The sequence below is a fragment of the Echiichthys vipera genome (assembly GCF_963691815.1).
Source record: "Echiichthys vipera genome assembly, chromosome: 2".
Classification (NCBI taxonomy): domain Eukaryota; kingdom Metazoa; phylum Chordata; class Actinopteri; order Perciformes; family Trachinidae; genus Echiichthys; species Echiichthys vipera.
The window spans coordinates 15,259,843-15,287,816 of record NC_139827.1 but is presented as its reverse complement, the minus strand read 5'-3'; the positions used below and the strand labels follow the sequence as shown (position 1 = coordinate 15,287,816).

General features: G+C 40.7%; 2 protein-coding genes across 2 annotated transcripts in view; both read right to left on the bottom strand.

Moving 5' to 3' along the window:
• usp43a (ubiquitin specific peptidase 43a) overlaps positions 1 to 9,320 on the bottom strand; it is a 99,937-nt gene extending 90,617 nt beyond the window's left edge. The window contains exon 1 of the mRNA XM_083937450.1: positions 8,567 to 9,320. Coding sequence (XP_083793576.1) covers positions 8,567 to 9,178 — 612 coding nt within the window. The 5' untranslated portion in view covers positions 9,179 to 9,320. The remainder of the gene's footprint in view (positions 1 to 8,566) is intronic.
• A 3,435-nt stretch (positions 9,321 to 12,755) lies between these two features.
• cfap52 (cilia and flagella associated protein 52) lies at positions 12,756 to 27,652 on the bottom strand (the record flags this gene model as incomplete). Its single annotated transcript, XM_083922762.1, has 14 exons — positions 12,756 to 12,934; positions 13,349 to 13,460; positions 19,963 to 20,065; positions 20,979 to 21,130; positions 21,799 to 21,944; positions 22,100 to 22,248; positions 23,212 to 23,382; positions 23,955 to 24,055; positions 24,508 to 24,624; positions 25,151 to 25,250; positions 25,368 to 25,496; positions 25,887 to 26,023; positions 26,257 to 26,456; positions 27,592 to 27,652. 14 exons carry the CDS (start codon positions 27,650 to 27,652, stop codon positions 12,756 to 12,758), a joined length of 1,857 nt encoding a protein of 618 aa, XP_083778888.1.
• Positions 27,653 to 27,974: the final 322 nt, after the last annotated feature.

Here is a 27,974-nt window from a genome sequence, read left to right as displayed (position 1 = left end):
TGTGTGCGTCAAAGCTGGAAATGATAATTTTGCTCATCTAGTTCATCTAGCTCATCTCTGATATCTGTTTACAGTGCTGTCTCTCACAGTGTCTCTGGTGACATCATGCCACACAGCCTCAAAGGCACTTAAAAAGATTTGGCAAAGTGGCAAGGTTGTATTCCCAAGCATCTAGTCCGTTTAATTGAATTCTTGTAAAGGGAGAAATGAAAGGAAGAAAAAACAACAAGACAGTGAGGACTTGTGGAGAGACAAAAAAAAAAGAATTGCAGGTTAGTGGAAATGTTGAGTTCCTCTTAACATTAGCAGTGTGCAAAGCTGACCTGAGCACAGCCCTCGTGGGATCTTGAGTGTTTGTTGAGCAAACACTACAGAGTAAGTCAAGAAGAGGATAAACATGGGCGGAAGGGTCAACTTGAGAGAGTATAGCGCTTTTTGTAAGAACTATGGAAACTGTGCCTTTTAACGATAACGACGTTGTGATGTCACAACTATACTATATAGGTGGAAAGTGCTGCTACTGTTCCATTACAGTCATTCCCCGGCTGCATTGATGGTGCAGAGACACAGAAGAAGCAGAAGACCATCCAACTTTGACCGATAAGAGCAGACAGGGCTTTTTAGGGAGGGGGGCTTAAAGAGAAAGGCGCTAAAATGGAGCGTTTCAAACAGAGGGTGAATACATCTATATTCGGACAGACAGTATGAGAAAAATGAATGCGTTTTTTTAACAATAAAGCATGTAAACATGTTCTAGTAGAAACCCAAAATACAAGTACGAACCTGAAAATAAGTATAACATGGGACATTTCATTGGTTACAGGTCCGACAGTATTAAAACAGAACCCTATGGAGGGAAAACAGAACCCTATGGAGGGCAATCAAAAGTCTACTCCAGAGTAAACCAAAGGTACAAATAAGTACAGGCATACGGCATCTGATGTGTGGTTGCAATTTCTTTTGATTTGATTTTCTGTCTTTACAAAGAGGACCAAACAAAAGAATCAAACACTACCGGCGTTTCTACAAACAAAAAAAGAAGAAAACATGAAAGAAAGATAACAGAATGACAAAAGACAGCCATAAAACTTTGCGGTCTCCACATCAGGTGTCATGATCTTCCAGCGGTCAGCAGAGACACAGTAGGGCTACACTCTGGCAACATCCCTGCTGCTTCCACACCCAGATGTCTGTTTTAGTGTCCCGTCTTGCTACCCTCGCTCCACCTCACACCATTACCCTTTCATGCTCTCCCCACATACATCTTCCTACTCTGTAAACAATGACGGATCGAAGTGCTGGCAGGCCAGGAATTTACTTGAAACACACATCAAGCAAATGTCCCCCCTCTCTCTCCCTTATTTAAAAAAAAAACATGTATACAACCTCGCCTCAATGTGGTCCGACCTGCCAAACAGGCCTGGATGGATTTCTTGGAGACGGACAGAGAATGATAATGACAAATTATGGTAGGGCATAACCTTAAAAATGGGACAGCACACACTTCTTTTACACACACACACACACACACACACACACACACACACACACACACACACACACACACACACACACACACACACACACACACACACACACACACACACACACACACACACACACACACACACACACACACACACACACACTAACCATTCCCCCACAGGTGTGGCTGGAATGAGGCTGGATAGAATCTGTCATTACTGGCTGCTCCATTTGCTGTTTCATTTTTCAGTGGCCTGGTGTTGCCAGCTCACCTCTGGATGCAGGGCAGTCATCACTTAGATTCTCTACTTATACCACTCAACGCTCCACCCCCAGCCTCCACTCCCATGCTGTGTTCCATCTACCCTTTTTCTGTCATACACACACAAACTTTATTTTTTCCCCCCTCTTTTCTATTACTGCTTTTTTCCTTTCCTCTCTATCATATAGGAACCATTCCCTCCACTAATCCGTCCCAGCTGAGCTCTGGCCAACACACACACACACACACATATCTATCTTTGTGAGGACACTCATTGACATCTTGCCCTAACCTTAACCATCACGACTAAATGCCTAAGCCTGACCTTGACACTAACTCTAACCTAAACCTAACTGAGACCTGAACCTTAAAACAAAGTCTTAACCCCCAAACAGACTCCTCACCTCAAATGTCCTCACTTTATTGGGAAAACTGACACACACATACATACACACACAGTGTAGCACCTGACCTTCTCCCTGCCTCCTCCTCCTCCTCCTTTCAAATCTTAACTAACTCAGCCTGCTACTTCCTGTGTCATCCTATAGGCCGAACAAGATTGACCTCAAGAACAATAGAAAACAGGTATTGATGACAAATCTAAACACCACATCTTGGAATCAGACCTAAACTCTCTCGGCGGTGCTGAGAGGCTTGGAAATCCTCCGATAAAGGGGGGCCAGCGAGTCAAGACTGAACAAAGTCGTGCGTGTCTGTAGATGTCCCCAGCATGGGATTTACAGGCGATCAGTAAGAAATAAGATGGGATGCGATGTGATGGAAATAATCACGTCTGAATGGTTTACAGCTGAAAATTGATACTCTGAGGATTCCCTGCTGAGGCTGTAAATACGTTACTGTGTGCACAACTGAGGGTCTAGGAAGCTGCATCTGTCGAGCTATAAAGAGCTGTAGGAACATACTATATGCCATTTCCATATTCTTCCCCATCACTGAGACAAAGTAGAGAAGTCATCCCAAACTGCAAAATTCAGTGAGATTGATTTTTTTCCCCATGGCTTCCTACAGAGTGTCATTCGAACTTGGTACATAAATCATGGGAGGGATAGTAAACATGGTGGAAATTGGTCTCACATTGTAGTGCTCACACAGATACAGCACAGACACACTTCTCCTTGTGTTTCTTTATTGCCTTTTGTCACAGCAGCGCAGGTATAATGGAGTGCGGCTCACTGAGTCGAAGCAATGCATGCTGTTTCCAAACAGCATATGGTGGCTCTGTTACAGTTCTCGTAAGTGGTCTAGCTTGTGTTTTATAGGTGTGAGATGAATTGTTTGAAGCATTACTACTTCCCTACGCAGTATAACAGCTGAGGCATAGATTCCACTGTATGTCTATGGGCCAAATATTAAATACATGATTATAATCTATTGGCACGCAAAAGATCTGAAAATAAAATCTTCTAGCTGCACACTGCTTAAGCCTCCACAAAAAGTTCCATCCGCTTCTCTGACAAACTGCTGAAATCAAAGTGAAATGAGAGGCAGCCCTGCTGTGCAAATAGAGGTCCAGGTGGTGAATATCCAAACAGCAATGTGTGTGTGTGTATGTGTGTGTGTGTGTGTGTGTGTGTGTGTGTGTGTGTGTGTGTGTGTGTGTGTGTGTGTGTGTGTGTGTGTGTGTGTGTGTGTGTGTGTGTGTGTGTGTGTGTGTGTGATTGTGTGTGTGTGTCTTTGTAAAAACAATGTACTGTATACATCTTCAGCACTGAGTGAGGATGAGAGTGGTCCATGAAGGAGAGCAGAGACAAGAAAAGACAAACAAACCATCAGTCTCGCTGCCCTGCTTCACTGTCACACACTGCCAACACTACCAGAACAAACAAGACTAGTTAAAACACCAGGCTTCATCTTCCCGACTGAGCTGCTCTGGCCTCACAGAGCTGAATCCTGTCAAGTGTAAAGACGATGAATCCGGGCTCCTTACGCTACAACTTTCCAAAAGTAGTTACTTGTGTTGTTAAATCCTTTAGGTCAAGAGTAGAACACATTAAAGAGAATGAGCTCACTCTGTGTTTGAGTCAAATTGATGTAGACAACTTTTGGAACAACCATTAAAAAGGACACTTCATCCCAACAGATTTCATCAATTGTGTAGTGAAGCAGTTATAGCAGAGTTGAAAATGTTGACCTTTAAATACAGCACTTCCATTAGCTTTATCACTATCATTTATAAGCATATATAGCTGCATTTGGGAAGACATTTCATATCAGTGGGACTCAAAGTGTAGGACTTTTAGGAATCTAATGAGTGTATGCAGGTGAGCAACTACCAACAATCTAAGAATGATGCAACAAAGTTTGATTGTAAAACACGGTGATCACTTGTTAAACCAGTCTGGTAATGTTATATACGTTACATGCTATGTGTTGACACACTCATGAAGTCATTTGTATGATTGTTTTGACCCGAGATGATGATGAATTCACCACAAAACATAGCTACAGACAGTAGCTGTATGGGTAATCGACTCATGTAATGGTAAGTTAGCTAGCTAGCACACAACCCTGCCCATCTGTCTCTCCACGTCACTAGTCGACTTTTGAAGTTACGAAACATAGCACAAAACTACTTTAACACATTAACTCATCCATAAAACATTATTTCAGCCTGAGATTTTCAACTGCAATTAAAACGACAACTCCCATGGTCCCACGTGCGCTACTTTATAATGGCATAATGTTTTGATTGAGAGACCCCTAGTGGTGATTTTCCACCACAATGGAGGAGGCCCAAGCCTGGAGCTCTGCAGCTGGACACTATTGGTACTCTCGGCATCTCTGAAACGTCACTGCAGCCGAGGAATGACTGTTACGGCACCTATATATACTGTATAGTTTAGTCGTGACATCACAACAGCTTGTTTAAAGGCATGGTTTCTTAATAGCGGCTGTGTGCATTTCTCTGTGGTCTGAGGTTTTTTGCTACTTTCAAAGTATTTAGCATGTTGAACTGCTTTATAATAATAAAAAAGACATGTGAATCTCGTATTTTACTATATGAGACCTTTAACTATATACTCTAAAATGTATTTTGATTTTGGGACAAAATATTTGAAGAGTATAACAGACACATAGTGGACTTTGGTTTAACAGCAAGAAAGTAAATCCAAACTTGTTTTTCCAGTCAAACTTTTTGAGAAGATGCACCCACCATTTAAATATTGACTTAACTCCCTGCTTGTAAAGCCTGGGTTCATTCTGGTATCTTGCGATATTGTGATTTCAACTGCAAGGCTCAAGACTCCTACTCACTCACTAATACAGATCCCAAACAAAACAAGTTGGGAAAAAGTACTGTGAAAGTTTCTTTTTCCACATCCACTTGCAGGCCAGTCACTCTCTTTAAGTGCGAATAGATTTTGTAAGAACCATCAGTTGTCAAGGTCATCTGCCCCTTTTTCCAGTTACATCCCAGGGGGGTCTTTTGCGGATCACGGTAGGGATGATATAGTCTTGTTTACCAGCGATGTCTCGCTCTCTCTCCCTCCCACTTTCGCTTTCTCTCTTCCTCTGAGTGCACACCATTGGAGGTTTCTCAGCAGGGGGCATCCTCCTTTTCCAGGCTGAATGCACTTGCTACAGTAAACATCCTCTCTCCTACTTCACCCTGAGATGAGCAGACAGACACAAATCACTGTTGATGCGATGGGGCGAGGCGACAAAAGGGGCGTGAAGGACATGGATTTTTTTTTTTTTGCGGCCCACTATGAGAGGTATTACAGCAAAATAGACTAAAGGGTGACTTACACTACATCAACACACTCTGCACACATTCAGATATTACATTCAACTGCTAATATTTAGTATTTCTTTCTAGCAGGTGGCCATTACAGGGACTAATACTTTCAAGTCGTTTTCCTACAAAGCACCTGAATGAGACCCAAAGCTGACACTTCTCCTGCTTCCTATTAGCTGATTAGGGAAGTTTACTCTTTTGATTAAAGCAACCATTCATCCACATCTTTATTAGCCAATCACATCTTTGTTGTCAACAATTAAAGTGGTTCTCCTCTCTGTTGCTGTCAGCTGTCGTTTCAGTGCAAACCGTTGCAACCCTCCTTCACCCCCATTCGCCTCCAGTTCATCAAGTCCAGTGCCCAGTTCTGAGCTCGCCAGAAGCCTGATCCTCTTCTTATCCACCCAGATCTCAGCATTTTTATACATTCATCAATATCACCACCAGTGTCTGGACTCCGTCGGTGGGTGTCCGACACTCGCGGCTTCTCTTACACTTTTAAATATGATGACTTCACAACGGTTGTTAATTGTTTATCATCTTTATGTCTTTATTGTGCAATGAAGTCTCCCCTGACCGAAACATAAAACTACTTACTGTCCCGATCAAGAGGAATAATTTTGTGAGGCATACTGTAACTAGGGAGCCACTTCAAAAGAGGTCATTTTATTTATTAAAAATCCTGATTTCTATATTAATCCATGAATTAGCTTGAGTTTGTGTTCATTCATGTTGTTTCTCCTCCACAAACTTTTGTATTGTATCAGATGTCTACAGAGGCTCAAGTTGGTGAAGCTGCTCATGACAATAGTTTTTTTTTTTTTTAAAGATAAAAACAGCATCTTCTTCTATGTTAATAACTACATTTATGGCTGTAGAACAGACTGCTCTCTCTCTTTTAAACATTTTATTAATTTATTATCAACTCGTGGTTGTGGTTGAAGCAGATAGCTACATGCAAAGTCACTGTCATATCAACCTTTTCCATTATAAATGATATCCCACTCATACTCTCTCCCTATGCCTGTGTGATTGTGTGTGTTTTGTGCGAATGTTGCATGCCCACTCCCCTAAAACTTCCCCCAGGCTGTGTGTGTTGATGCAACAGAGCAGTTACCACTGTCATCCACTCAGCCCAGAGGAACCCTGCAGCCCTGGCTCACAACAGCCATGAGTGCAAAGCAAAAAAAACAAAAAAAAAAAACCCTTCTGTGTGTACGTAAGTGACCACCTGTCGATTAAATATCCTTTTTAATGGTCTTAAATTAGGTCAGATCATTCTGCAACTCCTGTTGCATGCATTTAACAATGCCTTTGTGTAAATAAGACAGGAATGCTCAACTCCCCCGCACTCCACATCATGACAGTTACGGAATGCAGATAAACCACCTGAAGGGCTGCATTGTCGGGCAGGTGAGTCAAGCTTGCGTGTAATCAGTAACCATATTGCATTCACACATAAAACTACCACTTGTTCAACGAAACAATAATAAAACGTCGAAACTGGGAGGAAAAGTGGTGAGGCTTTTTATTGCCACTACCTCTCCTGGCTTCCCTGAAACACTGAAACGCAACCTGTGTGCCTTTATTCACGGAAATGGGACACACAGGTAGGCTGTTGCCCTTTGAGCCACATTCAATCAAGTGTTCACCTGACGTGTTCATTCAAATATTTGCTTTGTCAATGTAGTCTGTGATATGTGATAGCTGGTAATAGGGCTTACAAATCCCACAAAATCCTCTTGACATGTGCCTGCTGTGCTGGTGGGCTGCATGCTGAGGAGTGGCAGGGCACAGGAAACACAAAAAAAGCTATTATGACTGTGTTTTGAGGCAAATAAAGTAGGGATATACAATGGGAAGAATGTGTACAAGTAATCTAACCTGAAGATAATGACATCTCTTTATAGCTGGAGTAGCTCGCATGGGGCCCTGGGGCACAAAATGTCCTGTTGAACCCTCACTAACCCCCCTCTCTCTGTGCACCCTGTCTTCTCTAAGTAACCATTGAGTGCGGCACAAACAACAGAAAACTCAAGCAAGCTTAATTATATTTTGCCTAGAGACCCAGAAACCTATCAGCACTTGTGTGCTGGAAAACTATCTGGCTGCAGGTTTGCTGCGTGTCGATTAGTTTGTGGTAATTTGATTTGAAATGCCTTAAGGCCAGGCTATGATATTGGTTTTATTGTGCTGTAGCACATTCCCAGACTTGAAATAATCACCAATTGACACAGGATTTAACTTGGGGGTTTCAGGCCCCCCTGGGGGTCTGGGGCCAAAGCTTTGTACAGGTGGAAGTATAGCAGTGCTATAATATGCCCACCTTGCTGAACATATTGGAAACATTTCCAAGAAAAGAACATGAGCCTACTTTCCAAGTAATACTTACCAAAACATACAGCTAACATGTGTGTAACTATAACTAGTAGTGGTTAACATGGACAGATTACTGAATGGGCCTACCTGGCACAGGCCCTGGGGCCGAAAGGAGCAGGGGCCTCGACTAACAAAGTGTTGCTAAGCTAAAACAACACAAAACAACCACAAAGAGACGCCAAATGACTGGAAGTAGATGCAAAACCATCAAAAACATACACATAAACCAACATATCAACTAGGGAGGAGGTGCAAAACACCTAAAAATATATGTTAAAACAAGCACAATGAGACAAAACGACCCCATAGAAAAGTAAAACCAGTAAAAATTGACACAAAATGACTAAAAAAATACAAAGAAACATAAAACTAAAATGGATGAAAAACGACAACGAGGAGATGCAAAATGATCACAAAGGGTCACAAAATACCAAAATCGTCTGAGCTTGAATGTCTTATTATATGTGGGGGGCCTCTCACCGGTCTGTGCCCACGGGCCCATTATCTCATAATCCGTCCATGGTGGTTAAGTTCCCGAGAAAATAATTTTGGGGACGTCAGGAAAAAGTTGTGGCCATTGGTAGACTACTTCCCACAGAGGTGAATAGGCATTAAGACAAACAACTTAACATCAAACAACACAAAAAAGCAGTGATGTCCAGTGCCCTCTCTGTCCTCACCTTGAACTCCACAGACAGCTGTGGCGTGTACTCCAGGGTCCACAGACCTCGAACCAGCGACGCCAGCTGCGCAGTCACCTCTCCCCTGGCGGTCTGCGGCTCCTCGCCTCTCGCCTCCCCGTTCACCCTCATGATGCACAAATCCGACTTGTACTGCTCCAGCCCGAGGTACTCGGCCAGCAGGTCCGTGTTGCTGAGGCACTGAACCACGGCGTTCATGAAACAGGTGTTGCCGTGGTTCTTCAGTCCTAGCACCCCGGGGGTCTTGTCGCCGTAGCACCACGACAGCCTTTCTTTCACCGAGCCGTGAGAGGAGGACACCGTGGAGCTCTTCTTCACGGTTACCTCCCCGGAGACCTGCGCACAGTCGTCTTTGAAACCCCCAGAAGCGCTGCGCCCGAAGCCGCCGTCGTCGTCCTCCGCGTCCGGCGGTTCAGCGTCGCCAAAGTGCGCCAAAGTGCCCAAAGTTTTAAGGATCCTTCCCATGAAATTCCCAAAAGATCTCAGCGATTTCCTCCTGATAAACCTCCCGGTTTTGTATTTCTTCTCTTTTCGTTTCGTCGTTTTGGGTTTCATGGCTTTTCTTACCTTGTTTTCCTTGCGGGTATCCATGGCTCACTACTTAGTGGGACCGAGAGAAAATCAAGCAGAATGTGTGGAGTCGCACCTGTCTGCCAGGCTGTCTACCCCGCCTCCTCCTGCTTTCTCTCCACAACCCCTTACCGCTGAGGTGGCACCGACTCGGTGCCTAAAAGGCACATGATTACTGATAATATTCCCTTGGCATCCTGGTAATTCACAGTACGATACAGTCACCAGTCCGCGCGTTTTGATGGGTGACGCTTTCCTCCCTCTACACACAGTCAGCAGGTTCAATTGCACTTCCTCATATCTCTCTCTCTCTCTCTCTCTCTCTCTCTCTCTCTCTCTCTCTCTCTCTCTCTCTCTCTCTCTCTCTCTCTCTCTCTCTCTCTCTCTCTCTCTCTCTCTCTCTCTCTCTCTCTCTCTCTCTCTCTCTCTCTCTCTCTCTCTCTCTCTCTCTCCCTCTCTCTCTCTCTCTGCTATTCCTCCCTCCCTCCTCTCCTGTCTGTGGTTCTACAATGCTTGTTTGTATGTTTTTCTTTTTGGAGGATCCCGTCCAATGCCCGCCCATTAGACATGAATTGAATTACCCTGGCTTGCATAACTTCTAATTTATTGCAATGTAAAAGAATATACTAAGAGCAGAAACTCATGTTCATATAATTTCACACTGTTGCTGGACTGGTAAGAAGCACCAAACTTAACATCTTGTTCGTTAAGGAACAAGGAAGTTATTGTCTTTAATAGGTGTTAAGCACTGTAGCCTTAAACTGCCCTCTGTAGGACCAATTACAACATCACCGAATTCAAGCTGTCACTTGCATCAATCAAAAATTTCAGTATCAATCAATTAGGTGTCAACTATTTAACTGATTAATCAGTTTGAGTTTGAGTTTTTTCCAGCCCCAGTCCTAAAACGAAGATGATCAGTGACTGAAAGCTCTTTTAGCACTGCATTAATATCACTCAGCAGTAAGACTCATTAAATACAGTGAGACCATTGACAGTGAAACTGCTCAATGAATGATTATGTGTGTTTCTATTTCTGCTAAATATGACTATCCACAAATGTGTCTACTTTTGCTTCACCCTGGTACCTTCTATCTATAACACACCAGCATTTACAGATAAACGTACAGCATCCTATAAATAGCCTGGCTGCTGCGACTGTACACCCTGGAAGCTCTACAAAGTGTGTAAAATAGATGCTCCAGAACCATTCGGCCAGACACGATATGTGCAGTTCTGGTTTCAACAAGCATCTTTTGTTCTATATTCAGATTCTAATCATCCAAAGCTTAATTTCACAGCCCACCAGTACTAAAGATTGAATTTAATGTGCCAGATGTGCTAATTTATTGAAATAGATAGCCAGGGCCCCATCCAATATTTCCATAATTTTCCCCTATGTTCTTATTCCAGAATTGTAGGAAACATGCACGCATGATGCACCAAAGTAACAAATAAACAAATTCATGTGACAAACTGAGACTTCCTTGACCAAAATGACCCACAATCGTCCAGGGCAGAGAAGTGCAAAGACAAAGTTGTCCAGGGATGTTTTTGCTGACTTGGTGCAGGTTTTACTTTTTTTGGGAAGCAGGGGTGAGTTATTAATTATTCAGATTAGCCATTTTGAACAATAGTGAGGAGAGTGGGTTCAGATCAGAGACAGTCAGAGGGGCTTTCTGCTGTACATTGCCGTCCTCTTTAACCAGAATCCTTCAAGGAATCACTGTTGATAGATTAGCTGACAGCAGCCGTGTGCTTAAGTGGGCAAGAATATGGGCCTCCTCCTTGTCTCCACAGTAGCAAGCGGATGAATCATATCTGAGTAGATGTTTTGTACTATATAATATAGCCTTGTTTTTACATATGCTGGTTTCAGCATTGAAACAGACTACATTCATTCTGTTGTTTTCAATAGGTCTAAAGAAGCATATTGCAGGCACATTGAAGGTAAGAATAAATTATTGTGCCTTGAAGTGTAATTTTAAATTTAGTAAAGTGTAGCTCTGAATTCCCAACTGCATTCAGCTCCTGTGGGGAATTACGTCTTAAAAGACTACACTGCTCAGGAAGTGTATTCTTTATATACATCTGTGCTCTTGCCATCTCTCTGCCATCATTGACACCGGGAATGACTGTAGCGGCACTTTCTACCTAAACATAGTATAGTTGGGACATCACAATTGTACGGAAGTCATGACTGTTTAAAGAAAGCCCCCACTACAGCTACTTCCTGGTTGATCCAATACGGAAGTGCCAAAAACTGCAGTTCTCCGAGTGGCCACTAGGAACAGTTTGCACAATAGAGCGGTTTCTCATTGACCCCCATGTTAAACAGGCTGTTTTTCACAGCATAATTAAACCTATTTAAGGCCTTGTACAAATAATCATTTTAGTCTGTATGTTTAGGTCATATCTCCCTGACAACATTTAGGGGGGGGTGAATGTTTTTGTACCCGGCTAGTTTTTATTTTATTAGAGGTTAAAGTTTATGAATAATTAGGGGCGCTGCCTCTTAAGTGACAGTTAGCTCCTGCCCCTCACTTCTCCTCGGAGGCTAGTTGTCAGGATTAGCATGCTAACTCCGTCATCTTGATCTGGACTGCGGTCGTTCGTGTGGTGGTGTTACCAGTGACAAGATGGTTTGCTCTTTTGATCGACTGTACAAACAGGTGGATAGGAATACAACGTGTTAACTCTGCTATGCTAATTAAATAGCCGCACTTGCACCATGACTTGCAGTATGGCTTACTATCGATAGCACATACACTAGATGCTAATCTGGAGCATCGGGAGGATTTGGTCCATGAGGGTTGATGTTTTAGTCTATGGACATGGTGCTGTGTTGAATATCAGTTTAAGTCATAGATCATAAATGCTGGCTGCCTGCAGTACACTCCAGTAGCAGTGTATTTTTCCTCTAGACCGACACGGGAGTGCCTGCACTCGACTAGCGCAGGCGGTGTAATCTCCGCTAGAGACATAGAGTGCCATGTGTCTCTACCCTTTAAAAAATCCTGGTCCCGTTACAAAATAAAAACATCGACTCCCGGTCCCGAAAATTAAATCTCAACATTGGATCCAACACCCGTTTATCTAGTAACGTTTTCTGTTAGCGAGTTAGGAGCTAATGTGGCTAATTCTGTTAACGTCAGCCAGACGGTCGTATCTCCCTCCCCCCCAGATCACATCAATGCCCTTTTTAGTAAAAGAAAATGAGGAGAAGTCACAGTCTGACAAGATGGTGGCTCCCAGAGGCAAGTAGCGAATGGATCAAGTTGAGAGAACAGACCCCGACGGAGAGGCTATGTCCATTTTTTATACACTCTATGGTTTAAAGGCACAGTTTCAGCTTTGTGCATTTCTCTGTGGATGGAGCATTTGATACTTGCAAAGTATTTATATAGCATGTATTATAAAAAAAAATCTTTTTAAAATATGGGATCTTTAATGTCAGATTGTTAAACCATCATAAGAACATTTGCTAAAAGGAAAGATAAAGTGACAATGTTGAATGTATTTGAGTATGACTGTGGCGTTAACTGGATTCGAGTTTCTGTTGCTTCTATATATAGTGACAAGGACTCCACGTGTCACATTAAGAAGAAGGGTGTGGGAACCTCCATCGGAGAATGGCTCCATCTGCGCTGGTACTGACTAAGGTGCGGTTGTTGGAGCAGATCTTAATGCTGGTGATACTGCCACTGTGAGCTATTCCTATGTGGGTTACTGCACCTTCCATGTAGTCCCACACTTTCACTAGCTTGTCATCTCCACCTGTCATAAAAAAGGTGAAAAATATGTCAACAACTTGAGAGAAGTTTCAGCAGAGCACGCATTGTAGTTTCAGCAGAGGAGATGAAAACAAAGGCTCCAAAGAGACGAGAACACTCAACTATATTTGAGTAAAAAAGAACAATACCACATGAATGCCAAGATCAATCAAATCTAAGCATTTAATGATACAGTTTTTAACCAAATGAAACTACATTTTTAAAAAAAAGACAATTATGCCTTTAAAGAGCATTTTCAGCAATTAACTGGGCTGAGTGTAAAATGTCAACTATCTGTATATTGAGTTTTTGTGGATTTAAACTAATTTATTTTCGGCTGATACTGAAAGTAAAATCAGTAAAAAAAGGAGCACAGCAACAACAATATAACAAGCTGCAGACGTGTAATGGGCTATACCTGTCACAAAGTGTTTGCCATCCTGTGAGATGTGCATGCCATTGATAGCCCCAGACTGCGAACCCTCCAGTTCTCTAATGGCAGATCCATCATACACATCCCAATAGGCAACCTGAGAAGGACGTTAACACATTACACATATTTGTTAATCATTGGCATTGTTTATGGAAGACTCAGTTTCCAAGAGGGGGGGAGGTGTACATGTACATGTGTACTAATGTCATGGAGTCTCTTACTGACAAGGAGAATAAATAAATAAATAAATAAATGACACTTCTGCTCTCTTTGCTGTAGTTTGAATTATAGTATTAATTGCTTTCGAAGACTGATGCCCTTGTTGTATATACTACTGGCTCACTATACAGATAATGCAGGGGAGAGCATCTCTATTGCTCCATTACATCATCATATACTATATTATTTCCTATTATGGTAATATGCAATGTGTGATTGCAAACCACCTTGAACTACCTTTATCGCCTTATTATTCGTACACTGTATGGAAATGAGTATGTTTATCAACCTCACACACACAAACTGAAACAAGGTTTGCTGATCTAAATGAGATGTAATCATCCCTAGAGCTTTATAGTTGTCAAAGTGTCAATTCTCACAAAAGACAATTGTTAGAGAAGTTATTTATAGCGCAGGCAGCAGAAATGTCATAGTACCGCACAACAAGAGTCCTTTCTTGTTATTTATATGACCAAGCTGATTACATATTAAAAGTTAAGTACTGTAGGGCCAGATGGATTTGATCATTAAAATCATTCTTCTGAGTCATTCCATATATGAATGAGTTTTGACTAGAAGATTAAGTGACTCACCTTTGCAGGGATCTCAGTCTCTACATGTGTTTAAAAGCCCAGAGGTCATAACAAAGTTAGTAAAAACAAAGGCTGAACAGATTGCATTTCAAAGTCAATCAAGTGTTAAATGTCCCATTATGTTTATTCTCAGTCTCAGCATTTTGGATTTCTACTGGAACATGTTTACATGCTTTAAAGTTTAAAAAAAAAAAAGAAAACACCTCCATTCACTGTCTTAAACGCTCCTTAGCGCCTATCTCTTTAAGCCCCTCAACTGCAAAAGAGTTTCTGACTCCTCTGCATCTGAGCTCTGGGCGTCTTCTGCACCATCATTGAAGCCAGGGAGTGACTGTTACAGCACTGTAGCGACACTTTCTACCTACCTATATATAGTATAGTTATGACATCACAACCGTACAGAGGTCCTGGCGGCTCAATTAAAGGCACAGATTTATGAAAATGGGCTGTGTACATTTTTCTGTGGATTGTGTGTTTTGAACTGCTCGACCTGCTTTACAATTTATAAAAGACATATAAATCTCACTTTTTACAATGTGGGACCTATAAAAGCACAACACACCTAAGTAAAAGATCTAAATCCTGACTGTAATACTACTTATAAACAAAACACAGCGGTTTAGTATATGACTAAACTAAATGGAATCAATGGTATAAGGAAAACGTCATGTTACACAAAGCTGCACAGAATGAGCGGGACATTTATAAGGATAGCATCTGAGATAGGATTTCATTTCTCTGCACAGGACCGTGCTTGTAATGCATTAGAGGAGGGGTTATCTCACACAGACATATCAAATACTGTTGGTTGTTATGGACTGTTATAGTTTGATAACTGCAGAGTGATTCTCAAAGCAATAAGCTGCCCTTATAAGCCACAGGAACATTTCTGTGGGGGCCGTTTGAAACTACAGGTTTTCTCTGCTACAGATTGGCTTATTCAGATGGCATGGCTTGCTGATATTAATATTCCTACAAAATACTGTTGCAAAACATAATTTACGAAAACACAGCCACAACCTGAGGGGTTCATTATAAACACAGAATACAAAGTTCTGAAGTCCTTCCCTTCTTACGGCCCCTTGCTTGTATTACACCCATTTTCGAACTTGGCCTTTATTTAGATCTCAATTACACAAAGTTTCGTGACTGTATCTTGCTTGGTTGCGACACGATCATGGTAACAAAATCTGACCTCAGACAAAAAAACATATAAAGACCTTGCAAAAAATCTACTACCAATTAGTACTAGTACTACTAGTTCCTGCCACAGTAGGTGTCTCCAGGACCACATTTTGCCATGATAGCATCCACACACACAGACCTAAAAGTAGAAAACAACACCAGCGTCGCTGTTGTGGCTGGTAACAAAGCGGTACCGGGAAAAATACCACTGACAGAACAAATAAAATAAAATAATGTTGATGTAATGTTTATGTATGTTTGTATATCCCAGTATGACCAAATTTACTGTAACACTGCTCCTCCTTCTCCCCCATGTCATCTTTTGACACTTCCTCCTTGCCGCAGTCCCAACCTCTCCCTCCTTCTTTATCTAATTTCAGCAGCTTATTAGAAACTCCCAGCTGTGAGAGTTGTCTTGGCCCATCTGTGTTCCCTCCACCTAAGCCTGGAAAACTGGGCCACCAGGAAATTAATTACATACAGCAAGCAAGGGCGAGTCTGGAACGTCAAGCCTTGGTAATGCTCATTTCATTGCCAGGAAAGACCTGTTCACAACATCATCTGATTATGCATGTGTGGCTGGACCAGCTATCAAAAAACAAAAAACTACAACACAGACAGAGGGAGAGTGACTTCCTTCTCTGCTCAGGATACCAAATGAATGTTCTGAATGTAGAGGGCAGCTCCTTTAAAGATATGCATTTAAAATGAGAATCAAGAATGTTATCAAATGGCCACAAAGACAAACGATGCCTTATCTGACATCCCGAAGAGAAAGGACCTTATGGAAACACCTGTGTTGTTGCGAGGTCAGGTTGAATACCATGTAACAGGGATGTTCGTGGTGTGATTTCAGCCTGGAACTTTTGTCACTATAGGGATGCACTGCTTGTGAGTTTCTTGGCAGACCCTAATTAGAACGGCAATGATTAGTCAACAGAAAAATAACTATAACTATACCAACTATTTTAATAATCAATTAGATGTTAAAGTCGTTGTTCATGCAAAAATAACAGAAATGCTGTTTTCATCACCTTGTACTTTGAGAAACTGTGATGGACATTTTTCACTATTATCTGATATTTTTTAAGCTACAACAATTTACCTGGGGTCCGTTTCACACAGCAGGTTCAATAAACTCTGAGTCTAACCCTGAACTCTGAGTTGATCTACTCTGAGATAGAAAACTCTTGAGTTTTCGGTCCCAGAACAGCTGATTTGAGATAGTTTTATCAACTTGGAGTAGTTTCACCTGGAGTTAAGCGCATGCACCACAAGTATAAATAAATGTAGTCCTTTACAATCACACTAATATCACAGGGGAAACTGCTTGAGTGGTAGCCTATTAATTCATTTCATTTAGGTGCATTCCCGCGGGGGAGAAACGCACTTGGCAGCAGCTTAAGATGACGAATATTTAATTCTCTGTGCAGTAATGCTGCACCTTTATCCGCGGGATCATTATCAAAAGGACATGCTATGGTCTATAGTCACCACCTAATATAACTCTCAATGTAGGCCTACTTCTCAGAAAACAGACAGAACTATAGCAGAACTATACTAGGCCAAAACTCGCCTGCTGACTGAATGAATGAGGAAATCAAACACCGTGTGTGGCTGAAAAAAGGCGGGGACAGAGAGAAACTTGAGGTTCGCTGAGAAAAACCTGGTCCCCACCAGGTTAGGTTCATAGAGGATGTTACCATGGTAACTGACCGAGAGGTTAAGTTACCTCTCTCTGTGAAACAGGCTAGAGTTACCCCTCTGTCTCTGGTTTGAGTTACCTCCCTTTGTAAAACGGAAAGCTCAGAGTTTCCCTCATTTCAGGTTTAACAGACTCTAGACTTTAGTTTTCACTAAACCTGCTTTGTGAAACGGACCCCAGATGTTGTTTATTTTATTTTTGTTGTCATTTATTCCCATGTTTGCAGAAACAAAGAAATCTTAATTACAAAAAAGAAATAACTTAATTGTTTTAAGTCATTCACCATTTCATTAAACTATCTCTTATCCAAGCATGAATTAAATTACATACCATACTTAAAAATTTAATAAACCATAAAAAAGATAACTTTTTTTAAAAAGCAAATGCTTCAAAAGCCTTTTTAACCTTTTAACACATCTAGCCAAAGCATACTTGAGGCAACATAGCAAAAAAAACATCAACCACTGCATTAATGAATGTCATATTTGCCGATGAATGCATCCCTATTGTCCCATTTTTGTCAAAATCTTAAAATACTCATCGCTGGATATGTTACAAATGTAATATTGCGCTGCTACTACGATTACATTTTGATTATGTCTGCCATCACAAAAAACATTTACTGGAAACAATACAATAACCCTGCTTTCAACTATTATTCCCATCATCCTAAAAGATACTGGGGAGAGAGTTAGTACCATATTAGCTTCATCATCAATACAACTTCTCCCTGATCTTCCACTACCATTTTCTTCTCTTTGCCACTGCCTTTCTCTTCACAACCTTAGTTCTATTGATTTACTCTCTGTGATTTTACTCACAGAGGCATGCTGGGATGTGGCAAAGGGCTGGAGTAAGAAGTGGAGAGAGAGAGAGCAGAGCGTTGGTTTTTATCCTCCCAGACAGAGTGCCTGTGTCCTGGGATGAACAGATGGTGGATCTGGCTGGCACTTGGGCGGCATAGGCACATCCGCAGGAAGGCACGAACACCAAGCACTCCCCCTCTCTCTCCCCTTCCCTGAATCCCTCCTTGCTCACTCAGCACATCCACAGCACTGTGTCAATCAGTACAACTTGTCCTCACCTCACAACATGCCAGGGAATCTACGTAGTGTGTGGCCGGGTTCAAGTGGTGAGGATGAAGCGCACAATCAAGCAAACAAGCATTTTATTCTGCCACTGTGAACTTCTGACCTTATGTAAATAAGGGGTGCTGAGTTAATCAAAATGACTCACAAAATAATAGACTTAACAGGCTGAGCACAACAGCTTCATTACGTTCAGCTGAGGAACAAATCACAAATTTTTCCAAACTAATCTTTGGACATGCAAGTGTGTGTGATTGTGCAAGTCTTCACCATGCTCCTCCATGCGGCAGTCTTTTCTCTCATGCACAGAGTGAAGATTATAATAACAATAACAGCATAATGAGACACCAAGGTTATGACTGTGAGTGCCAGCCTCTTTGCACCCCAAGGGATTTCCAGTCATCACAATCAATACAATTTTTTTCCTGTGAGGCATGATTGCTGGGTTGCGTCCCAGGGAATTCTTTGCAAACCAACTCTTGCATGCTAGTGCATAAAACCAACCAAGAGGTAAAGATACACAAGCATATTTCTGAGACCTAAATAATGGCATTAACGGGTTGGGATATAACTTCATTTATAACTCAAATTCAAGGTACTTGTCCTTTACTTGAATAATACCATTTACACAACAGCTAAAGTTACTAGTTGATGATCTGATTGAATATGATGCATTGGTGTAGATGAAACTGCCCAACAGTATATAAAGGGGTTCAAATGTCCACAAGCTTAAACATCTGCAGCAAATGCACCATACACATTAATGCAGCAGTAAAATGAATCCTTTATATCATATTTCATAGTAAGACACTGACTGAAATGTTTTCCTGCATAATGAGTACTTTAACTTGTGATACTTTAAGTATGTTTGCTATAATAATGACATACTTTTAATAAAGTAGTTTTGAATGCAGGATTTTTACCAGTTTTTATTAGACATGTTTTACTACTAGTGGAGTATTTTCACAGTGCAGTATTATTACTTTTACTTAAAGTGTAATTCCGGCACAAAATCATCCCATGTTCTTTTTCGGCACTTACATGCATTAAATAAGCCATCGAAAGAGTTTTTTTCGTGTAACAACTATTAATGGAGAAATCTGGTAGAGTCGCTGACAAGCAGACGTGACTAACACTGATTAGCTCGGGGCAGTACGGTGAAGGCATTAAAAAAGTCTTTTAACCTATAATACTGCTCAAAATAACACCAAACCTCCGCAGTAGCATGATAAGTATCCCTGCACATAAAACTAAGCACCAATGCGCTCCTTCTTTTTGGATTGGATTTGGTAATCGACTTGAATGGCCTTTACTATGAGAGGAGCTGGTACCAGGGCCAGTAGGTAAGTCTTTCAAAACACTCTTTTAATTAACTCCGGGTTCGCTAACTACGTTGTTGGTGCTTCGTTTTATGTGATACTTATCATGCTACTGCAGAGGTTTGGTGTTATTTTAAGCAATATCAGTGGTTAAAAAAAGCTGTTTTAATGCCTTCACCATACTTCCCTGAACTAATCAGTGTTAGCCACATACGGCTATTTGCGACTCTACTGGATTTCTCCGTTAATAGTTGTTACACAAAAAAAACGGTCTAAATGGCTTATTTGATGTATTTAAGTGCTGAAAAATACCATGGGATGATTTTGCGCCTAAATTACACTTTAACATCAGCATGTTAGCATTGTCAATAGCTATCTTTCCACTACTACCACTATTGAAGTGGACTTTGGTGATCATTTTTGCGCCAGAATTACACTTTAAGTAAAGGATCTTAATACTTCTTCTATCACTGATGGTCACAAAACACACCTTTCTGTCAGTGCCACTGGTAATGAGCTGATATTCCTCTGGGTGGTAGCACACTGTCCGGAACAGTGTGTTGGCAATCACCATTTGAAGACTTGCAAACCGCCTACAGCAGGAAATGCAGAAGATGGAAAAAAAGAGAAGAGAGAAAAGGCTGACTTTCACCAGTGTAGCAGCAATCTAGAAATATCACATGGTAAAAGTGTTCTCACATCATAAGACAGCCAAGTGAATTTCAATGTGATAAAATATGTTTCATTTTCCAGGCAAACAAAAATAAACAATCTTTTTAACACGTTAAAAAAAATGTTAAATGTGTTGTGACATTCACACACACCCTGAATGTCTAGATGGGTAATCAGTCATTAATGCTCTTGTCTGACTAATATTCTTTACATCAGCTTGTTAGTAATTGAATTGAACTGAATTGAATTAATCCTACAAAAAAGGAATTCCATGCTCCTCTTGATGCATACAGCCTGAAAGCCCTTAATCCACAGACTTGTTCATTTAAGAGGATAGACAGTGAAAAAACATGACCACCATCAGAGTTTTCAAAGATTTTATTCTCCTCTCAAAAGAAGTCCCGGGGATTAAAGGATTTTAAAGAATACACTGCATTTATTTGTATTCCTACTATACCAGTCAGAGACAAATGAACAGTTTCAGCATTTCTCTCTCATTATAAGAACTGAAAGCAGCAAGTTTATTTCTAGTGAATATTTATATAACATGGCATGGTATGTTTTTTTTGGTGGATAATGTGATTAACTGATCCAGGAACATGCCTTTCCACTTCTTTATTCAACTCGACTGCTCTCCACAAAATACACCTAGTTTTAATTTAAGGTCATCTACCTTGAGGGGTAAAATTGAGAATGAATTAATTCCAATTTTGACTTAGTGGAGCTCTGCATGGCATTTCATACTACTACAAAAAAAAAGTTCTATCTCCAAAATAGTATTTTATACACTTACTATACAAGAACTATCTAAGATGTGTTGGAAGGGCTACTTACACTAAGTCCCAAATGATGCAGGCACCATCAGAGCTAGCAGTGACACACTCTTTGTCGTCGCTCTTGATTTTGATACAAGTGACGGTGGCTTTGTGCTTTTTCATGGTCTCCAGCAGCCGATGGCCATGTGGCTGAAGCTCCCAAACACGCACCTGCAACAGGTTAACTCAAACTTATTTAGGCCCCGAAAATTCTTTCTTATCTCCTTTTCAGTGATTTGTAATACAATAGCACAACTATGAACATCAAGATCAACAATCTTCAACAGAACTCCTTTCTAAATCTGTCAAACCGCGATCATTGCATGCCACAGTGCTCAAAAGCATTACATGTTGAATATGCATTTGCAGGGTGATACAGTGTGTACGGATGGTCACTTCTATTAAACAGTGTAACTATGTGCATGAAGCTAAGCATCTAAACTTAAATTATCTTGAAAAATTCACAGCTTCACATTTTCTCACGAAGAAATTTAAGAATTCACTTGGGATGTACAACTTATTACCTTATTGCACTTACTAACAAAAAACAAGCAGCATAATCATAACATTTTTAAGCATATGGCTTCTTAATTAAAAAATATGTCAAGAAAATGGTGCGCTGTGCAACCAACTGTTTTTCATTTTGTACACATGGTGTCTAATAGCAGACAATTGCTGACATCTTGGAGGAATAAGTAGGCACTGCAATTCTAAAATGTAACATTATCATGGTGCTTGTGGAGAATTTTATGTGTGCTTTGTATTTTCATTTTGGTGAGAACACTGAACATTACCCCACTTTTTGAAAAATTCTACTTTTGAGTTTTATGTGTACTGACCTGCCCCTCTCCCCCTCCACTGACGATTCTCTTGCAGTCCCTTGTACCAGCGATGGCTGTCACGCCCATTCTGTGTGCGTTGTGAATGATGAGCATGAGCCGGCCACTTTCAGGTGCAAACACGCGAATCTTACCATCGTTCCATGCTGGAAAAGAGTGAAATTTTGTTATGTTAATGTTATTTTAGTAGGTAGTAGGTAACTTAGGAAAAATTGCAGTAGGTGTTGAGGAACTGATATAAACAGGACTGATGTATAATGAGCTCCAGTGCTGTATGCTCTTGTTTGCAGATAATTCCCACCACTGATGATGCTATGTCCGTCAACCATGAAGTCCAGGGAATTGCAGGTCATGTTGGGTACAGTAATGCGCAACAGCTCTTTGGGCTTGTCTATGTGCCACAACCTGATGTCCTCCTCAGAGCAGGTTGCAAATAATTCAGACGTTCCACTAGTAGAAAAAAAAACAAAGAAGAAATATGGGATGTTCAGGTTAAAAGCATACTGACATTAACCTTACATTTAACCAATTGTCCATGTAATCAATGACACAATGAAGTTAGATTCAATACATTACCCAGGTATTTGTACAATGTACCTAAAACCAACATTGAGTTTTTAAACTTCAACTGACATAATGAGGCAGGCTTATGACACCCTCTAGTGAGCACAGTGGGGTACTGAAGCCATGCATTACGGGAGATTAATGGGGTTTGAGTTGTTTGCCCAAAAAAGACGTATCGATATTTACACTAGGTGCTTAAAATTATCGCTTGTAGTTGTTGCCCTATAGATGACACATAGAAGATACTATATTTCTTGTATTTGTAATACTTCTGGTACAAGAGGAAATCTGTGATTGTGAAGGAAACTTACAAAGAGCGAGCAAGCAAACTTGGCATTACGATATGCTGACTGGCTGACTCAACTCTTCTTATTGAAGAGCACAAATATTATTTTGTGAAGTGCTGCTGTGTGCTTGTAGGCACCACTTTAGCCTCATGTCAAGCTTGGAGAAACACTGGAGAAGCACTGTTGGTTTTGAAAATGTTGAATCCGACAACCCCTGCTCATAAGACATTAAACAGTCATATACAGATCTGAACAGCCAGCTGGCCTAACACTGATTGGTGTTTGTGTTTATTGGTGTTTGTTGGAAATTAACTATAATGTAATAATAATATTAATCTCCAACATGAAGTCATAAACATGGCTGATTTTAAACAGTCCATCATCAATACTTCTGTCCTGTCACGCTCCAGGGCAAAGGGATTCTTTTACAGCATTATGGAGTTTTAATTCTCTGAATTCCTTGCCGAATTCAAAAGCTGTAAAAGGAAAAAAAAGGGATTTTGACGTTTTTTATCGTCTCAGGTGGGACTCTTTCTCGCTGAATTGTCTTTGCGCTACTTACAAAGATATGGCTACGTCTTTGACAGCACTGTTGTGGCTGGTGGAAATGAGTTCAGCTTTGAAGTCCTCATAAGTGAAGCGGTACATCTGAGCAGCCTCCGTACCAACAAAGAACTGCTGGCCCTCTCCTCTTATAGCGATGGATGTTACTCCCATTTCCAGCTGCACTTCCCTAACAATGGAGAAGAGGAAAAAAGCAGGTAACAATGAGCACTGTAACACTGTAACATAGGGTTCATTACATGTTTCTTTGTTTAAAGATTGTTTTTTTGTTTTTTTTACTGCTATGGAGGCAGCTAAGACAATATGTGAGGTGTGCAGCATTTGAGTACAAGAGAAATTTCCTTACAGGATAGTAAAGTATATTGTATCGTATTATATAGGCAATTTTTGTAATGCAGATATAGAGAGCATATGGATTGGATTTATATAGCGCCTTTCTCAGTACTCAAGGCGCTTTACAGAGCCCAGGTTTCATTCATACACACAGACATACATGGTTGTGGTAAACTATGACAGTATTCACAGCTGCCCGTCACAGACTGACAGAAGCATGGCTGCTAATCAGCGCTTACAGCCCCTCCGACCACCTCCTCAAACATACAGCACATTGACGCAAGGTAGGTGAAGTGTCTTGCCCAAGGACACAACGCCCAGCTGTGAACCTCACACACCATGTATTATTACCAAATGTAAGTATTTTTTTAATGGGTGTGATTCAAATTACACAGTTTGTGGACTCACTTAAGGGGTTTGAAATTAGTCCTGGAACACAGAGTGAAGGTGCCAGACCCAGAGCCTACAAGCAGGTCCCCAGACTTCAGAATCCTTAGGACATTGACACCCTGCACAGAAAAGGTATGAGCAGTGAGATTTACGATATAGTCAAGCCGAAACATATGTCTAGAAAACCTCTTGAGTTTACTGCAATGTTGCAGAGCTGACTTAATTATTGCCAGGAAGTATAAGCTAAAAAGCTCCCACATAAAATCAAAGGCTCTGGATACTAGTAGTAAGGGAACGTATCCACAACAAGCCTGATTTCAGGAATGACAAGGAAGAGCATAATCCATTAAAAATATAAAATACATTTTAGTTACTTATCGAATGAAATACATGACATGACATGAGCCCTATACTTCCAAAGTATACCATTCCATCAGGAATACAGTTCAATCAGCTCTTTATATGCAGCAGGGGTCCTTCTGACTATTAGGATAATGTGAAAGATCTACAGCTGAAATTACCTTGACAGGGACAAATTAGGAATGTAATAAATCCTGTTGTGTTGACCTACCAGGCAGAATTTTATTTTAACTGGACCACAGTCACTCAGGAGCCCCGTCTTCAGGTTGATTTTCATTATGTCTCCACTGGTGGTGCCACAGAAAATGAATTGATCATTCTCTGAGATCTGTGTAATATAAACAAGTCGACATGAGCAAAGCTATCTAATATCAAATTGAACGTTTAAAAATTCAAAGAGTAAAATCACATTCAATTTCTAGTCATGTTCATAGATTTTTACTACTTCAGCTGTACCACCAATCATTTCGTGACTTTTGGCAAGAGCAATTTTGTAAAACTCAGATGGACCTCAAAATGCATATTAAAGCTATGGTCTATGTTTTGGAATATTGGTAATTATTATTAACATCGTTTATACGGCAATTATGGTCCTATCGTCCAATCTACACATTATGAATAGTAAAAAGAACCAAAAAATTAGCTTAACAGCTCAGCTACCTGAGAGTCTGTTACCAAGGAGAAGGAAAAGGCTGAAGGGGGGGTGACCTTGGAACACTGAGGGGAAGTTTTTGGTTGGGGGGGGGGGTGCCTTTCACATCTGTCTCAGAGGTTCAACTGATTTTCAGAATGTAGACCATAGCTTTAATGAAATAAACTGGGGAAACAAACTAATGTGAATGAAAGACTTGTACCTCTATACATTTCACAATCCTCTTCAGCTTGCCTGTCTGACACTCAGTTGGCCTGATCTTCCTGTTGGGGAGGTCCAGCTCCCAGACTCGCAATGTTCCACTGCCAAGGAAGACCAATGATATTAAAATACTCTAAGATAATAAAAAGAATGTTACTTCTTAGTTGCACTAGGCTGACACTTGGTTTACAGACTGCCAATAGACATGATTCACTCACCTCCCAGCAGAAACAAAGATATTGTCGTTGTTGTTCGAGTACTGAACAGTGAGGCAGTGACCGGCACTGTGTGCTGAAGCTGGGCTCCCACAGATGGCCTGCTTGGTCTCAATATTCCATACCACTATGCTGAGAACACAAAGAAAAACAACTCACACATTAAACAAATAAAGAATATGTACAGTTAAGTGAATTTAGTAAAAGAGAGAATTTTCTTACAGGATATTACTGTATTTTTCAAGTGTTAGAAACTGTGATAAAGCGGATAAAACAGAAATGTCTCAAATGGCATAGAGATGGCCACTGTAGTGAACACTGTTCTGGGTGTCACATGGCAAAATGGCGTATGCCTCACTGTGGAGACTGGTCATTAAGTAAATATGGCAATGACATTGTGTCAACTCAAACATGCCATTAATATGTTGTTGTTATAATGAGGTACTGTAAGCCACATTTAAAATCTAGATATAGTGCAGAGACAACTTACTCTGGACTGCAACACCCAAACTTTATATTTACCTGCCATCATCTTGACCTCCAAGGGACACCAGGTACTTGTCGTTGGGAGAGAAGGCCAGTGCCTCTACCTTTGCCTTGTGGAGCAGCAGCTGAGCATAGATTGTTCGCTTTGCATAGTCCCAGATAATAACCATAGCCTAGGAAAATATGTATATATTTATTCAAAATGTAACATGTTAAAATGACTCCTTTGCTTTGCCATTCCTTACTGAAAATGGATTCACGACCACATATTTATAAAGCAAAAAACACTTCATTGTTGTAAAATGGGGGGAAAAAAGTAAACAGGTAAGTTCTGGTGTTTGAGTTTTAGTTGAGTTAACCATATCAGATATTTTAGATGAAGAAAATGTTTAGCAACTACACCTACCTGAAAGCCCATGAAGTTGACCTGTCCAGAGGCAATATATAATCCACTTTTGGACACTGAAATACAGGATACATTGTTTGTGTGTCCATGCAGGAAGTCCTGCTTGCCATCTTTGATTCTCTTCAGAATGACTGCACATCCCAAAGGATAGATGAGGTGGTTTCTGTCTGGATGCACTCTCAGGCCAGAAAACACATGCCCTGATGAGACAAAATGTAGCACAACATAACATAAAATAAGATAACATGGTGTAAGATAGAAATGGAAAAAGATAAACAGCCTGTGATTATGGTGATTAGGGTGGATGGTCCTTTGGTAGATGACCTGAGAATGTGCAATCTTTTCCAGTTGAAGTGCTGCAGGAATGAGTCCTAAAAACCCAGAAATTAGTTAGCATTTTAGCACCTCCTGTTCCCTTGTTTGTTTCAAAGTATTTGAAGTTTTTGGTTAGATGTCTGAAACAAGGTATGTGATTATTAATTGCATGATTGTCCACAGTTAACTTGAAACACAATCCCTCGTGTGTGTGTGTGTGTGTGTGTGTGTGTGTGTGTGTGTGTGTGTGTGTGTGTGTGTGTGTGTGTGTGTGTGTGTGTGTGTGTGTCCTAGTGATTTGAGTTTTTTATATTTGAAGATCTCTACATTTGCTGTCCTGGAGATGTTGTAGCCTACTTGTCTCTAGTCAGCTCACTGTAAAAGCTTTTTGTTTTTGCGTTCCACTGTCGTATTTTCATCTCTGATATTTTTTGCCAGTCTGCTTTCCTGTAGCAATGATGTATTGCCAAATTGACTTTATGAACCTGGCCAAATGATGTGGCCCTATCCAGGGCCCTTCCACATGGGGCTTATAGGCTGCAGGTGAGGTCAGTCTGTGCATTATCCACACCTGGTCATCCGAAACAAACCACAATTTTAAAGCATTTACATAATGATGATAAGCCAAATGTGTATCGTTGATCGGTATACTTGCTTTCCTCCAGAAATTAGAGCCTTTTTTATTTGATTAAATTGTTTCCTGTGATAGCACGTGCTGTTATAGCTGCAAGTACACTAACACAAATTTGAAAAAACGTTTGGTAATATGTGTAACGTTAATATTGGTAATTAGTCATATATATATGTCAGCAAAACACATTGTCGTTAGTCCTAAAGTTGTATAATTTTAAAACGTAGCGTTAACGTTGACATTTAACATCACAAAACCTACCAACATTACAATGATGGAGAAGTGCGAGAACTAGCTTGCTAGCTTTGTTAGTTTGATTTGTGTTAACGCTAGGTTAAATTAACGTCAGCTAACTTAGGTTAACGCTAGAACCGCAAAGTTTGACTTACCGTTGAACCCAATTACAGCTTCCAGTTCAAGTTGAGGTACGCCCTGTGTTTCAAGAGCCATGGCTGAAAAAAAATGTCTGCAAAGTGTTAAGACAAGCCTACTTTCATCAAGAAGTTCAATTATTTTTTCCTCAAAAAAAATAACGCTGGCGTTGTTTTCTCAAACAGGCCTTCAGTTCTTCAACCAACGTTACACCAAACAAATGTTACCTAGCAACAGCTGGGTTCGACTGGCCACTGCCATTGGACGCTGCCTTCATGTGATCTACAAACTGTAAGATACATCGGTACAACACTGGTAAATGTAATAGCAAAGTAGGTGATGTTAGCAACACACCCAGAGGGAAAACTAAAGTATTTTTCTTTTTTTTTTTCAGATGTGA